This window comes from Prunus dulcis, chromosome 1 (genome assembly GCF_902201215.1).
Source record: "Prunus dulcis chromosome 1, ALMONDv2, whole genome shotgun sequence".
Lineage (NCBI taxonomy): Eukaryota > Viridiplantae > Streptophyta > Magnoliopsida > Rosales > Rosaceae > Prunus > Prunus dulcis.
Genome location: NC_047650.1, coordinates 27,872 through 44,869, shown reverse-complemented (window position 1 = coordinate 44,869; position 16,998 = coordinate 27,872). Strand labels below are relative to the sequence as shown.

Here is a 16,998-nt window from a genome sequence, read left to right as displayed (position 1 = left end):
TTTAAGAGAGTAAAGTGAAACCGAGCATTTGTTTTAGGAAGTGAAACAGTAAATAAGCCTTTAATTTATTATTATTATTATTAAAAACTAAAATATTTAGAAAATAAAAAGAAGAAAAAATAAGGAAGCTTTCATTTTAAAACACCATATAGTTTCCACATTCAACGTGGAGCATAAAAAGGTTTTTTTTCAAAAAGAGAAAATACAAACGATGGTTTAAACTAGATTTCTCTCACACACTACAAGTGCCATGAAGGTTTGGACCAAAGAACAATGTCAAGACCCTTTTTCACACTGTTAGACTTGTTAGGTGTAGCATAAAAAGATTTTAATTTTTAAACTTGGGAGTGTTTTTGCTACGCAATGAATAACAAGGGATATCAGAGATTGGTTGCTCATGAATTGCTTTTGCGTGTATTTTTTTAATTTTTTTTTTTCTCATTTCTATAATTTTCAATTTCATATGACAATGGAATCAATGCCGTAAAACCCTGTGCATCCAAGGACAAAAGATTGACAAGCTATATACAGTCTCTTGTTGCCTAAGAGAGCATATGCAAATGAAATTCAAGATACAATCGGACATCAAAATCCAGCCCAAAAGACTTTAAAAACCAATGAACATAGGGACCAGCAATCCGGAAGCTTCAAACTTCATTCACCTGGAGAGAAATTTATCATGCGTCAGATCCTGCAAAAACCATGTACGCGCACAGTGCACAGAGAGAACTAATTAACAACACATGAGCAGTACTCGTTCAATACAGTTGGAACAATACATCAAAAGAGAAAATTAATGTCTTTAAACTATGGCAGAGGTAAGTTGCGCTCTTTCAAAAAGATCACAATTCTGATAATTTGAATTTAGCTAAAAGTAAGCATACTCTTGATGAATAGATGATTTAACCCATCTAACACAATAATGAGCTAACACATTATTTACTTTCTCAATTTCATTAAGGACATATGCTACCTCCATCCCCCTAGCTATCTCCTACCTTTTTGGTGGAAAGGTTCACCTTCTAAAATCCTTTATGTTGCCCAGCCACAACCCAAAAGTTTACCTTTTTACCTTCCCCTGAGATATTTAGACATAGCATGGTTACGAGTATTGAAGAACTCACCTCATATCGTTTTCACATTGGAGAAAAAGGAAAATATGAAGGGCTTGAACACGAAACCACCAATCAATTAGAAACATAAAAGGTATGAAAGCCAGCTATGCCATCTTTAATGCCTGCTTTAATTGTGAAAATGCTGAGGGATGCATGCATCCAATGGCCTTATTAAAAGATTCTCCATGAAGGGTAGCACATGTCTGAAGATTTTCCCTCACTGAAGCGTCTAGAGACATTTGGTTGATAGGGTCTGAAAACTTGAGCTATAGTGGGATATAATAACCTCATCAGGAAAATATTACCTCATGAATTTATTTAATCAGCGACTACAGCAATCACAGGTAATATCAGAAAAGTGCCATGGACCACAAAGGAGTAGAATGAAGGGTGGTTCACCTGTCTTCTTCTGAATTCTTTACTTGGAATGGTGCCCTTACTAAGGGATCCGCTGGAGGTTATATTATCACCACTGTTGTTGATTGGGAAAAATTTATGAGAAATATAGTTGTTTGATATGGGCAAGCAAATCAAAGTAGAATCACAAGGGATCTAACCTTGACTCCTCTGTTAAGTCATCATTGCCACCCAAAATTACAGTTGTACACACACTGCGTGTATAAATAAGCAACATTTTATAAAGATCATCCAATAATCAGAAAAGAGATGATTGACCGAATTCATGGTGAAACTCATACCTCAGGATCTGATCAAGTTTGTTGAGGACTTGAGGAAGTCTTAATGTCAGAATTATAGAAAGAGCTAAGCCATACGTCTTCCTTTGGATGGAAGATACATTGTCTGCCTGTGACCAAAATTTAATTTTTTTTTGACAAACACACCAGAAAGGCAATAAGAAATTAATTTACAGAAAATCCTACTCATTCCCATTTATTCATTTTCCATAAGATCATCTTTAATTCTTCACTTCAACATGTATAGAGCACAAGAACTTCCAAAACAACGATACCTGGAGTGAGCTATGCTATGCTCTCCGGCACAGCACATTATCTCTTATTAGGGTTGCCTTGGCACTATAAATATATTTTTAACCACATACATTACAACAATCATATATTTAACAAAAATGCGTTAAATGTACAATGTATTATGAATGTAGAATTTAACATTATATTACAGAATACAGAAAAATTAATGGCCTGTTTGGTAACCTTTTTCGTTTTTAGGTTTCATTTTTTATTGTTAGATATAGAAAGGAAATATATGGGAGAGGGAGAGATGAAAAAGGGTGGAGGAAGGAGAAATAAAAAAACTTAGAAAAACTAATTTCAGAAATAATTCCTTTCGATTAACTATAGAGCAAAACAACTTTATATAAAATATAATACACTCTGAAAGAACAATGTCTACAAGCACTACTGAGTTATAACAATATGTCTTGTTCTCATAAAAAACAAACAATGCACACACACTCTTGGGGTGGGCATTTTATCTGACCCACCAGACAAACCTGTCTGATCCAACCCAAGCCGTCTGGTTTGGCTTTCTGTATCGCGGCGAGTTGAATCGAATCAATATGTTTTCAACCCACAAAAGTCTCATTGCCGGATTAGGTCATTTTAATACCCAAAATAACAAACTTGAAACAACATTACATCAACTTGAAACAGCATTATATGATTTTGAAAAGTCCATCGTTGTGCTTGATAGTAATGGAACCTAGGACTTGTTCAGTCTTAGGATGCCAATTGCCCAACTCATCTACGCTGAGTTTGGTGTTAAGAGCATGCCTCTGTTATATTTCACCTAGAGGATCTTTTACTCATTTGTCTTCTGCACAACAAAGTTTCTTGCAATGTGTTGTTGGGCAGTGTTTGGTGTTAAAAGCATGCCTATGTTATATTTCACCTATAGGAGCTTTTACTTGTCTGTCTTCTGCCCAACGAAGTTTCTTGCAATTTCTTGTTGGGCTTGTCTGGGCTCTTGGACCCATTAAGTTATTCTTTTTAAACCTATATTTTATTTAAAGCCTATATTATAAACTGATTTGCTACCCAACCTGACCTGGCGACCTGTTTTTATTGGGCAGGGTTGGCTTGGCTTTTGGTTAGTGCTGGGTTGTGACAATTTTGAATCAGTTTCAGATGGGAATCCAACGGAACAGAGCTCACTCCTATGCATGAAAATATATATTGCAAATTCATAGAACACCCTACACTGGTGTCTCGGAACATGCATGATACAAATGGTCGGATATAGTAAGAGAGAAAAATCAACAATCCTCAGAAGTATCCTTGTATAGAGACGCATGTTGTACTGTACTAACCTTGTCAAGCCATATGTCAACAAGACAAAGAAGTACATTTTCCTCAGTTGGGATACCCGAACTCTGAAGGAGCAACAAAAGTGATGGTTCTGATGTCAAATGGGCTAGGTAATTGGTATTCATGACCAAAATTCTTGCCAGGATGGCAGCTGAAGATGCTTTAACAGCTGTCTTAGAAGGATCTTGGTCGTCGCCTCCACCCAAACATATAACAATTAATTTCTAGCAACATTGAACAGAAAAGAATTCTAGCTTTAAGAAGGGCTCCCAAAGGCATAACATTATATAATTTCTTTCTTGGGGAAAAAAAATGAAATACTTCAAAATAAGATTATCAAAGATCTAAGAGCAAAGGACCTCACTTGTAATGTACTGCTGATCAACTGGGGCACTTCTAACGGGAAACACTGCAAAGCAACAAAAACGAGTTGGTATTTAAAAGGACGAATATATTGAGGTCCATCATAATAGTGCCAGTTCTAAGAGCATAAAAGATTATTTGTTTAAGCAATCTATAGAAAAACGTGTCTATAACATAATAACTCGAAATTCTGTACAAGTTGAAAGCTTTGGCAGTTCCAACTTTCGCAGTGTTTAGGAGTAGACGAAGCATGTATTAATAGGACAATTACAAAGGCATAGTTGATTCCCCGAGTTGTCTAAATGGCCTGTTATTCTACTGTCTAATCTTCACTTGCAAGTTTTGATCAGTACCTGTATTAGAATATCAATGACAGGAAGAGTTGAAAGTAGTCCTCTATCATTGACATTTCCAACAACCAGATCTAGAATTTGAGCAACACTTGAAGCATGTATACTTAGAAATTCAGATCCGCCTAAGATAATGTAATCCTCAGTTATACTGACAGCAATCTGCAATGAAGTTTGAGTTAAGATATTATAAAGTACAAACATAACAAAGCATAACAGAATAAATGCCGAGAAAAAGAGGGGGAGAGAGAGAAGAAAAACTTCTAACATATAAATATTTTGGGAAAAGATTGGAGCAAACAAAAGCCAAGAAATGAAGATAATGCAGCTATAATTACATTGAAATCTCTACAACTAATCGAGCAACAAATTTTCCCATGATATGCAACTGGAGAAGACAGCTACTCAAATAGGACTCCCGTATAGTTAGCAAGATTTTTTTTTTTAATTTTTTTTTTTGAAAAGGAGAAATTATATTTCAGTTTGCATAAGTAATGTGGTTTAGATTCAGTTTGAGTATTACTTAGTAAAACAAGTTATTAATAACATGGAGATAAAAAATTAGCATTGAACAAATGGAGAACAGCAGCCCTTACCAGCAATGTAAACATAGAAAAGTCATTTTAATTTAAATAAAATCTGCTTCAAGAAAAAAGGTCAGGGATACATCTTTGCAATTCACAAAATAACAAAATCAATATTGGACTACACTGATGGAAACAATGTCAAATTTCTTGTCATCAGAATATCCATTAAACCCTGCTTTACGTTATTCTTCAAGACAACCGTTCTACCAACTTTGGTTATGCTTTTCCCGAAGGTGTCCTTTGCTTGGCAAATATGATATGGTCCTTAGATTCCAATAAAATGGAAATTTCAAAAGTGGAGTATCTCTATATCCAGTTCTGTTATACAGGCCAGCAATAAGAGCATCACCAAAGGGGATGTCAAATTGCCACGTGGACTAAATGACAAGAATTGAAGGAAAAAATTGCTCCAACAGAGTAATTTTGGTTTTCCCCTCGTCTCCATGTATTACAATATGTTTCCAGTCAAAAAATCATAACCATGTACCAAACTTTGTAAGTACAATTCCCAAGTAATAGGAGGCATAGGAGCTGGAAATTTGATTAAGAGGAATGTGGCTTTGGTAAGCAGGCGGTTGAAGAGATTTCTAAAGATGTGAAATCGCTTGACCTATTTCCAAAGTTGTTGTTTGATAAAATGATGAATGAAAATAACATACATGATAACATAGTCAATAAAACCAGATTTTGGATGCAGTATTGGTGGCAAACAAAGTCGTTGAGGAGACCAAAAAGCTTAATAAATCTGGGCTAGTCTTCAAAATTGACTTTGAGAAGGCTTATGACCACGTAGAGTGGATTTTCTTAGATGAAGTTCTGGTCAGAAAAGGATTCGGATCAAGATGGAGAAAGTGGGTGAGAGGGTGCTTAGATTCTGTTAATTTCTCAATCATGATAAATGGGAAGCCACAAGGCAAATTTAAGGTTTCTAGAGGGGTGAGGCAAGGAGATCCATTATCGTCTTTTCTGTTCACTCTGGTGATTGACGTGCTGAGCTGCCTTTTGGAAGCAGCACAACATCATAATTTGATCCACGGTGGACGTGATCGAGTTGAGGTATCTCATCTACAAGATGACACCATCTTCTTTCTGGATGACAAGGAGGACTATTGGTTTAACCTTCTTGACCTGCTTGATAACTTTTGTTTGGCTTCTGGTATGAAAATCAATAGCTCTAAATCTTCAGTATTGGGAATTAACTGTAGCGGACCTTATTTGGCAAGGTTGGCCGCTGATTGGGGATGCGAGGTAGGAAACTGGCGTATGACTTATCTGGGACTCCCTCTTGGTGGAAATCCTAGAGCTATTGTTTTCTGGGAACCAATGATAGAGCAGATTGAAACAAGACTTCAAAAATGGAAAAAAAGCCTTCTTATCAAAAGGTGGAAGATTAACTCTGATTCAGGCAGTGTTAAGTAACATGCCTAAGTACTTCATGTCCCTTTTCAAGATGCCTAATCGGGTGATAAAAAAAGTGGAGATGATTATGAGAAACTTTCTTTGGGAAGGTACGGAAGAAGGAAAGAGGGACCATCTGGTAAAGTGGGATATTGTGCCAAACCTACGCTGCAAGGCAGTTTGGGTGTGGGGGCTTTGAAAGAAAAAAATGAAGCTTTGATGGCTAAATGGTTGTGGCAATTCCCGCTGGAGCCTCGGTCTTTGTGGAATAATATCACTAAAAGCAAATACGGGACGTCTTCGAATGGTTGGGATGCTAAATCTGGTACTATTGGTTCCTCATGTAACCCTTGGAAGGACATCTCTTATGGGTACCAGACCTTTCATGAATGTTGTAGCTTGGTGGTCGGCAATGGAAAAAGAGTGAGATTTTGGGAGGATTCATGGGTGAACGAAGGAGCGCTAAAGAATCTATTTCCTAGATTGTTTGCGCTGTCCACAAAACAACTACTAAGCATTTCACATTTTGTGGATAACAACTCCGTTCCTGTTAATTGGGATTTCGGGTTCAGAAGAAACCTGAATGACAGGGAGTTAGATGAAGGTATAAGTTTGTTGGGTATCCTAGGGCATGTCAGATTATCTAGAGCTAGGTCGGATGGGAGAAGGTGGCTGCTTGATGAATCTGGCGTGTTCTCTTGCAAATCATATTCGTCATATCTTCATTCTAATGGTTTAGTGGACACGTTTCCCCCGCACCCCCTTATCTGGAAAACCAGTTCTCCGCCTAAGGTTAAAGTTTTTCTTTGGTTGGTTACCTTGGGAAAGCCAATACGTGTGACATGATTCAAAGGAGACGTCCGTATATGTGTCTGTCTCCCCATTGGTGTGTTCTTTGCAAGGGGCATGAGGAAAATGCAGATCATCTGTTCTTACACTGTCCCTTCTCTCTAAACCTGTGGTGGTCCTTAATAAGGGAGGTTAAGGCCATCTGGGTAATACCTAAGGATTGTTTCTCCCTAATCAGTACTCGGTTGGATGCCCTTGGTAAGGGAAAGAAGGCCTTAATTTTATGGGGTTGTCTAGGGCATTCGCTGCTCTGGAATATTTGGCATGAGAGAAATAGAACGATTTTCGATGATTACAGCGGCGGGAGTGAGTTAGAGATTTGGGAGAGAGTCAAATTCTGGGCGGCACTATGGGCATCCATTACGATGGCATTCAAGGATTATTCCTACTCCTATATAGTGCGGGATTTAGTAGCTGCTGTGCTGTAATCTCTTTCTGTATTTCTATCTCTTTCTGTCTTAGTGTTGTGCTGGGTATTGTAGCCTCTTAGTTCTGTATCTTTGGGGGGCCTATAGCTTCATAGGTCTTAATGTTCTTTGTTCCCGTTTGTGTACTTCCTTTGTTTGTTCGTTAATAAAATCGTTCATCTTCTTAAAAAAAAAAACATAGTCAATAAAACAAAACATTTGATACATTATTGACTTCTGAAATTATAGAAAAGAAAACACTGAAAACAAAGTAATTATACCAAGCTGGTGGTTATGAGATTCATCAGATTAAGCAATGGCACTTGTTATAGAGTTGTGATTTATTTGATAATGTGAAACGGGTTGTGCTTAGTACATGGTTTCATGCTTGTTATTGGCACGAGACCCTTTTTGCTCGTTCCTAACACGGGACCATTTCATGTCGTGTCTGATGGGCCAAATATCTCAACCTAGTACAACATGGGTGCCCACTCCCTGCTGACTTGATGCTCAAGCCGTGGCATGCCCATTTTAATTCTGCAGGCCAGTGGCGTTCTTGTGCCAGCCCAACTGACCTCTGGAGTGGGATTCACTGAAACACAATCATTCAAAGCAGATATAGTCTTGAAGCTAATGAATGGCACTCTAATTTGATAAGCAGAGGTCTTGTAGGAGGCCTTGGAAGAACATATCGCAAGGAGTTGACTTGTTTTCTCAAAATATTAGTCTCATTGTGGGGACTGGGGAGATTCATATTTCTGGAACATAACTAATTAAGAGAATCTCCTATATGTATATCCTTTTCACATCAGTCCCCTCTTCTCCTTTGAGTTGGAGTAGTGAGAGTGAATTGGGTTATTTAAGCGTCATGCGTATTGTTATTGATTGAGACTTTTGGGGGAAGTTCTAGGGGAAAGTTATAATTTGTAATTATAATTAGTACAAATTGCAGATAATTTGTGAGAACTTTTATATTTCATCACAAGTATTTTTTTCCTTTTAAAATTTATTATAAGTCTTTTATTACCAGCAGTCTTTTCTTATTTTGCTTAGTCTTTCTCTATTAATATTTCAGTCCACATATTATGTTTATTAGTGCGCATGCTATTTCCTTCTTCTTTTTTTTTTTTTGTAAAACTGATTTTCTTGATAACATGATACAGCTGCTACGTTGCCTTAGTGATAGCCACACATCAACTTCATTAAACTGATAAGAATACATCACTACCACATCTGAACTGCCCCTTTGCAAAACTAAGAAACTAAGAAACTCAAAAGACATAACCCAAACTCCCCCTGATTTTGAAACCGAGGAGAAGACCCATAGATGAAGATAACCAGAGAAGAAGACCCCTTAGAAGAAGAAGGTCCAAAGAAGAAACCAAGAGAAGAAGACCTGGAGAAGATCTGATTAACTCCAGGAGTGGAGTGGGGTCTTCATGTTCTTTAAAACAAAAAAAAAAAAAACAAAAAAAATCCCAGAGGGTCTTCAAGGTGTGTGTGGCTCACCTTTTATCCAGAAGCATACGTCTTCCTCAATAAGGTAAGCGAGGCGCCTTTGAAAACAATACTAAGAGATGTTGTCTTGTATGCTGTCTAGATGGTGGACAATGTCCACCACAACACACTATTTTGTAACTTATCGACTTTAATGAAGTCCTTGTTTCTCATAAAAGTTAAAAAGTTTTTTGATATGTTGATAATGCACAAACATGTAAACCTGTCTCCAAATTTTCAAAACCAATGCAAATGGTTATTACTATAACTAGTTAATTATAGTGCAACTAATACCAGTGTACCCCACGCTATACTAAGCATCCATGAGTTGGCAGATTGAGAGTGAAGTTAAATGATAAAATAACACACAATATCAGACAAGTTCCAGAACAATAAGACCAGAAAATATGCAGAACAGACAGGCCCTGCAGGATCAAAATCTCTAACCTGCAAGTGATCGAAACTTCTTTCCATGATTTTTACTACACATGGGAAGTATGCTAGTAGTTGAGGCACCATTGAAGGAGCATGAGAAAGTGTGGCTTCCCATAACTGCACATTAAGCTAACTGCATTTAGCATGAAAATTACAATGATAATGTCGGCTGCTAAAATATTAAAGACAAACTTAAATAGGCAAACCAGCATGCTGTCCTCTAGAAGATTGAGTTCATCCGGGCTATCTATATCAATTCCCTTTTGCAGAATGGGCAGCAATATGTCATAGCAAATTGGCGACTGGTAGCCAAGTGCAACCACAAAGTTTCTCAAAGCAACAAGAAGTTGAATCTGCAGAAGACATTCACCGGAAGATTCCTCCCAAACCTTTGCAAAGAAACAAAAGAAAAAACTTATCAAATGTGTGTGCGCGTGTGAGGGAGAGAGAGGGAGAGAGAGAGAGAGAAATCAAAGCATTCTGCTTGCCTATCTGTTGTGTACTTTTAAACAACCAAGTTACTCAACAGTATCGCATGTTTTTCCAAAATCAATTTTAAAAATCATTCCTTTCTAGTACATTAGGTACTGTGACATTTATAACAGTAGAAGAAACAATAGAAGACTGAAGACAAAATAAATGTTCTCATACCTTCTGAAAAAATAGAATTAGCTTGTTTGCAAATGGCATAACTTCGCTCATGTGTCCAATAAGAATAGAAATCAAGTTCAGAACCTGAACCTGAAAATAAAGGAAAGTGAATCACAACTTTTGTTAAACCACGAGAAATATGTGGAAAAATGCATACTATAATTTCTTATCACAAATTATCAAGACTTTTCTTATGAAATTCAAACCTTTAAATAGAACAGGACCCTGCCACAACTTTTATGTTTTTTTTAAGAAACAAAATTTTATTGCATAAAACAATAAAATACAGTGGTGGCCAAGATGGCCACAAAAAGAAAACTAAACAGAGATATAACAGCTAGATGAAACAAGCTCCTAAACTTCTAGCAAAAGAAAACATGGAAAACTAGCGAATGGCTGCTTTCCAATCTAGCCAAATAATCCAAACAGATAAATCTCCTAGACTGTAGAAATTGATGCCCATAGTGAAGACCATAGTCTAACTTTCTCCCATAACTACTCTCTTTCGCGACAAGTATAGTCTTCAAAAAACAGCCAATACAATGCATCCCCGTAAAACCTTGGCTTTCTTCCCCTTTCTTGGATTTATGCTTCTCTGACATTGAGGGGCAAAGGCAGGAATTCGGTCTCCTTTGAATCATGTCACAATTGTTGACCTTCCCATGAGCCAAAAACCCAGTAAAACCGTTCACTTCGCAGGGGGAGAGAGTTGGGGGTGGTGGTTTAGACTTCCAATTCAATCTGTATGGCTGGAACACGTCATCTACCTCATTGTTAAGCAGAAAACAACAGTAAGATTTAAAGGAATAATTCCCTGCAGCATCAAGACGTCAATTTCTCGTGTCAGCCCTTGAGCGGTGGAGCCAAACCCATTCCAATCTTGATATAAAAGATGATAACTCCCCTAACTCAACATCTCACAGATTCCTTCGAAAACCAAAGTCCCACTTCAAAGGGTGCAGTAATAGAATTCAAAAGACTGGAAATATTCTTGTTGTGATATCTAGACAAATTATAAAGTCTGGAAAATAAGTTTTGCAAAGAGCTTTCTCCCAACCACACATCTTCCCAAAACTTAATTCTATCCCTTCTTCCCACCCCAAACTGACGACACCCTAAAAAAGAACTATAAACTTGATATATCTTTCCAAGGATTTCTACTTGAAGCTTTCATAACTATCTTGGTATCCCAGCCATTTTAGCCAAGCCCGTGCTTGCTTCTAATCACTGCATGCCAAAGGGATTCTCTTTCAAGTGGAAATCGCCGAAGCCATTTCCCCAGAAATGCCATATTTTTGACTAGCAGATTGCCAATTCCCAGACCTCCCTTCTCTTCTGGCCGAGGAACCACTTCCCATATAATAAGATGATCCTTCTTACCATCACCCACACCTTCTCAAAAGAAATTCCGAATCAGTCTTTCCAGTTTGCTAGCCACTCCTTTTGGAATCTTGAAAAGAGACAAAAAGTAGGTTGGAAAACTTCCGAGGACAGATTGAATCAAAGTCAATCTGCACCCTCTTCAAAGGAATGTTGATTTCCATCTTTGCAATATTTTCTCAACTTTTTCGATGACCGGATTCCAGAAAGTTTCAGCCCTTGGATTTTCTCCTATAGGAAGTCCCAAATATTTAACGGGCCACAAACCAACTCTGCATCCCCACAAATTAGCCAGTCTTTCTAATTTTCCTTATGTTAGGATTTTGGCTCGTCAAATATGTCCTAGTTGGTTTAGGATTGTTTTAGGAAAATTAGAGGTATACCGATTCTTGTCCTAGAGGGATTAGGAAAGAATTTCAGTTTTCCTTATTCAATTTAGTTTTGGATTTCTATTAGTCTATTTGGATTTGGATAACTGTAATTTCCTAATCCACTTAGAAATAGGAGTTCAATCAGCCTTGAGACATGTAAGCCAACTCTATATCTATAAATAGGGTGCGGCAAGGCTTATTTTAGGTGTGGAAAAACAGCGAGAGACAGCCGAGAGTTTTGAGATTCGTTCTAGGGTTGCAAAAGTTCTGTAATCTCTATTATAATCAAAGGAGTAGAGAAATCACAATTGGACGTAAGCAAAAGTTTTGCCAAACCAGTATAATTCTTGGGTGTTTTTAAGTTTTCTAATATTTGCTAGTTTAGTCTATTGCCGTTAGTTACATTAAAGAACAAGATCTAGTCTGCGGGTTATTTAACAGTTGGTATCAGAGCCAGGTTCAAGGGGTTCTACGATGTCTAAAGGGAAGATGAATGTGGATTTAGGACCTGCGTTAAAGCCCTTTGACGGCAAGGATGACTTCACGGACTAGCAAAGGATGATGAAGAACGTACTGATACAGCAAGATTTGGATGATGCACTCAACGGTGAGAAGCCGGCAAGCATGATAGACGCAGCATGGACTAAGGTTCTCAAGAAGGCCAAGAATTCCATCGAGATCCATCTCACAAGATTAGTTTAGTCACACATCACCGAAAGGATGACTGCCCATGAAGCATGAGAAAAGTTGGAGAATGTTTATATGGGCAAAACCGTGTCCAATAAACTTTTTATGAAGGATGAACTATTTGGACTTCGAATGGAAGAAGGAGGTGATATTGAAGATCACGCATGCAAGTTCCAGAATTGCATAACTAATCTTCAAAAGGTCAAAGAAACTTACAAAGATGATGATATGGCTATCATCTTGCTGAGGTCTCTATCTTCGTCTTTCAAGCACTTACGAACAACTCTAATGTTTGGAAAAGAGTCCCTGAAGCTTGAAGACATAATTCAAGCTCCAGTCATACGCTAAACTAGATGATATAACTGAAAGCTCTCAAGGCATTTATGCCAAAGGCAAGGAGAGGGGGCGTGAAAAAACAAAGGAAGAGAAAACAGGCAACAGATGTAGGTCAAAATCCAAGAAGAAAAAGGAAAAGAAGTTTGCTTCGAATGTGGTTCAACCGATCATTGGTGGAGGAATTGCAAGATTTGGAAAGAGAAGAAAGCCAAGTTGGAAGGAAGCTCAGGTTCAGCTAGTGCAGTCACCGATCATGAGAGTGACGGGGAGCTTCTTTCAATAACATCAAGCTCCAAGGCTTTCACAAATTGGATTTTGAATACCTGATGCACTTTTTATGTGTGCAGTAAGAGAGTGGTTTGAAACTTACAAAGAAGTCAGCAGCGGGGAAGTTTTAATGGGGGACGATTCTTCATGAATTGTAAAAGGAATCGACACTGTTCAAATCAGAATGTTTGATGGGATGATATGAGTTTCGGGGAACATTAGATATGTCCCTAGACTAAGAAAGCATTTGATTTCCTTGGGTACTTTAGATGAGGTCGGCTATAGGTACAAGTCTAGAAAGGGAAGACTTAGGGTAGCCAAAGGATCATTGGTGGTAATGTGGGGTAGCCTACAACCTAATAAGCTGTATAAGTTAATTGAGACCACTATAGTCGGGGGAGCTGCTGTTTCTGTAAATCAAGATATAAAAGACAAGACTGAACTCTGGCATCAGAAGCTTGGGCACATAAGCCAGAAAAGGCTGCAAGAATTACACAAGCAAGGCCTGTTGGAAGGCGTGTCATCTTGCAAACTGGACTTTTGTGACTATTTTGTTCTTGGAACGCAAAGGAAGGTAGCATTCACGAGTAGTAATGCAGATAACCGAAGCAAGAAGCAACTCAGCTATATTCATTTAGATGTTTGGGGCCTTGCACCAACCAAATCAAATGGAGCCAGGTATTTTGTTACTTTCATGGATGATTTTTCTAGGAAGGTTTGGGTTTATTTCATGAAGCAGAAATATGAGGTTTTTGCACAGTTCAAGAAATGGAAAACAGAAACCGAGAATCAAACTGGAAGAAAGATCAAGTACATGAGAAGTGACAATGGAGATGAATATACAAATAATGAGTTTACCGATTACTGCAAGTAGGAAGGCATCATAAGGCACTTCACAGTAAAGAAGAATCCCCAACAAAATGGAGTTGCTGAGAGGATGAACCGAACTCTCGTGGAGAGAGAAAGGAGCATGCAATTTCATGCAGGATTGCCTGATAGCTTTTGGACAAAGGCTGTTAATCATGCAAGTTATTTAATTAACAGATCACCATCTACAGTTCTTGATTTTAACAGTGCAGAAGAGGTATGGTATGAGAAGCCGGTGGACGATTCCAAGCACAAGGTATTCGGCTGTAGTGCTTACGCACATATTCCAAGTGATGAAAGGTCCAAGCTCAAACCAAAGTCTACACATTGCATATTTTTAGATTTTGAGAAAGGAGTGAAGGAATTCAAGCTTTGGGATATCAACAATAGGAAAAAGGTTGTCAGCCGAGATGATGTCTTTGATGAGACAACCATGCCTCTGAATAAAGTCGAGAGTAGGAGGGAGAAGAAAGATGATGCTAAAATTGAAGCAACAAAGATTCCGTTAACCAATTTAGACGAAGAAAAAGCTCAGGTGGAGCAAATTAAGCAAGATGCCGAATCTGATGGTTTTGAGGAAGAAGAGCATCAACATCGTTCACCAGTTCGGAATCAGGTGGAGCCAGAAACAGGACAGTTTGAAGGCACTCTAATCCGCCAAACATCCCAAAGGGTTCGAACTCTAACCAACAATCCACCTGCATTCCAGAGATGCATAGCACTAGACAAACCTAATCGAAACAAGCAGAAACCTGACAGGTTTGGGTTTAACCAAGATGAAGTTAATTACGCTCTCAACATTAGTCAAAGAGATCCAACTACTTATTGAGAAGCTATAACAAGTGATGAGCGAGATAGTTGGATAAGTGCTATGACAGAAGAAATGGAGTCTCTTTACACGAACTCTATTTGGGAGTTGGTTCCTAAGCCTAAAGACAGAAAGCTAGTTGGATGCAAATGGGTATTTAGGAAAAAGGAAGGACTACATGAATAAGATGCTGTGAGATTCAAAGGCAGACTCATGGCTAAAGGGTACTCACAAAAGGAAGGGGTGGATTATGATGAGATCTTTCACTCGTAGTCAAGCATACTTCTATCAGATTACTTTTAGCAATGGCAACTCAGCATGACATGGAGATTGAGCAGATGGATGGGAAGACATCGTTTCTCCATGGGAATCTAGAGGAAACAATTTTCATGGCTCAACCATAAGGGTTTGTTGAATATGGGAAAGAGAATCTAGTATGTCAGCTAAGGAAGTCCCTGTATGGCCTGAAATAGTCTCCAAGACAGTGGTACAAGAGATTCGATTACTTCATGCTGAAAATCAATTTTAGAAGATGTTTATATGACTGTTGTGTGTACTATCATGTGTTCCAAGATGGGATGATCATATTGCCATTGCTATTGCTATACGTGGATGACATGCTAATTGCTTGTCAAGACAAGTCTAGAATTCAAGACTTAAACATGTTGCACGAGGAGTTCGGAATGAAGGATCTAGGTGCAGCACAAAAGATCCTTGGCTTGGAAATTCAGAGAGACAGGACCGCTGGAAGGATCTGGATATCACAAGCCAAATATATTCAGAAGGTACTTGAGAAGTTCAACATGCAAGAAGCAAAGGTAGTCTCGACTCCATTGGCAGCTCACTTCAATTTAAGTGGGCAACAGTGTCCTAAGTCCAAGGAAGAGCAGCAAGTAATGGAGAAGGTGCCTTATGCTAATGCCGTGGGCTGCCTTATGTATGCAATGGTATGCACACTTCTCGACATAGCTCAAGCAATCACTGTTGTTTCCAGATACATGGCAAATCCAGGAACGCAACATTGGAATGCAGTCAAGTGGATTTTTGGGTTCTTGGCGACGAAGGATTATGTTTGAGAAGCAAAAAGAAAATGCAGGGGTGTTGGGATATGTGGATGCCGATTATGCAGGGAACTTGGATAAGAGAAGGTCAACTTTTGTTTGTGTGTTTACATGCGCAGGAGGACCAATCAGTTGGAGGGCACTACTGCAACTAATTACAACTTTGTCGACCACAGAGGCAGAGTATTGCATTGGCCGAAGCTGGAAAGGAAACAATTTGGCTTAGTGGCTTGGTAAGTCAAATAGGAAACACCCAAGATTGTGTGAAGCTAAAGTGTGATAGTCAAAGTGCCATTCACTTGGCAAAGAATCAAGTTTTTTCTGGAAGATCAAAGCACATTGAAGCAAGATATCAAAGAACCAGAAATTAGGTGAAGTCTAAGGAGATTTGGATTGAAAAGATTCATACAGATGACAATGCCGCAGATTTCCTTACAAAGATAGTGTCGGCCAACAAGTTCTAGCATTGCTTGAACTTGATCAATCTCGTTGATTGATTAAAGTGGAGCACCTCCTCACTTGAGCTGCAATGAGGCAAGAAGAAGATTGCCAAGGTGAAGACTCTTGAAGATTTCCAAAGCTGCTTCAAGGAGGTTCAAAGATACTCTGGGGTGCAACGATCAAGACTTGGTTTGACTCACCAAGGTGGAGATTGTTAGGATTTTGGCTCGTCAAATATGTCCTAGTTGGTTTAGGATTGTTTAAGGAAAATTAGAGGTATATCGATCCTTATCCTAAAGTGAGTAGAATTTCAGTTTTCCTTATTCAATTTAGTTTTGAATTTCTAGAAATCTATTTGGATTTGGATAAGTGTAATTTCCTAATCCACTTAGAAATAGGAATTCAATCAGCCTTGGGACATGTAAGCCAACTCTATATCTATAATAGGGTGCAGCAAGGCTTATTTTAGGTGTGGAAAAACAGCGAGAGACAGCCGAGAGTTTTGAGATTAGTTCTAGGGTTGCAAGAGTTCTACAATCTCTATTATTAATCAAAAGAAAGGTGATTTCTCTATCTAGAGAAGTCACAACTGGACGAAAGCAAAAGTTCTGCCGAACCAGTATAATTCTTGTGTTTCTAAGTTTTCTAATATTTGCTAGTTTAGTCTATTGCTGTTGGTTACATTAAAAAATGAGCTAGCGTGCGAGTTATTTAACACCTTCCTCCATATTAATTCCCATTAAAGAGCATTTGATCTTATTCAGTTTCAGGCCTGATACTTCACAAAAACAATCCAACACAGATAACAAATTAACCCATCCATATTCGTTGCTAGATAGAAAA

The 16,998-nt window shown here is 38.3% G+C and overlaps 1 protein-coding gene across 6 annotated transcripts in view; it reads right to left on the bottom strand.

The window, feature by feature from the left end:
* Nucleotides 1-427: 427 nt before the first annotated feature.
* Nucleotides 428-16,998, bottom strand: part of LOC117629531 (importin-11) — a 29,367-nt gene continuing 12,796 nt past the window's right edge. For 2 of the 6 annotated variants that reach the window (XM_034362044.1, XM_034362082.1), the window contains 11 exons: nt 9,938-10,027; nt 9,493-9,675; nt 9,299-9,403; nt 4,117-4,275; nt 3,765-3,809; nt 3,403-3,624; nt 1,814-1,920; nt 1,673-1,726; nt 1,515-1,587; nt 1,125-1,381; nt 428-662 (listed from right to left, as the gene is read on the bottom strand). In XM_034362044.1, the coding sequence (XP_034217935.1) occupies nt 1,220-1,381; nt 1,515-1,587; nt 1,673-1,726; nt 1,814-1,920; nt 3,403-3,624; nt 3,765-3,809; nt 4,117-4,275; nt 9,299-9,403; nt 9,493-9,675; nt 9,938-10,027 (1,200 nt within the window). In that variant the 3' untranslated portion in view covers nt 428-662; nt 1,125-1,219. Of the gene's footprint in view, nt 663-1,124; nt 1,382-1,514; nt 1,588-1,672; nt 1,727-1,813; nt 1,921-3,402; nt 3,625-3,764; nt 3,810-4,116; nt 4,276-9,298; nt 9,404-9,492; nt 9,676-9,937; nt 10,028-16,998 lie in introns of those variants that run through there. The other 4 variants (XM_034362051.1, XM_034362058.1, XM_034362074.1 and 1 more) reach the window with 4 other exon arrangements.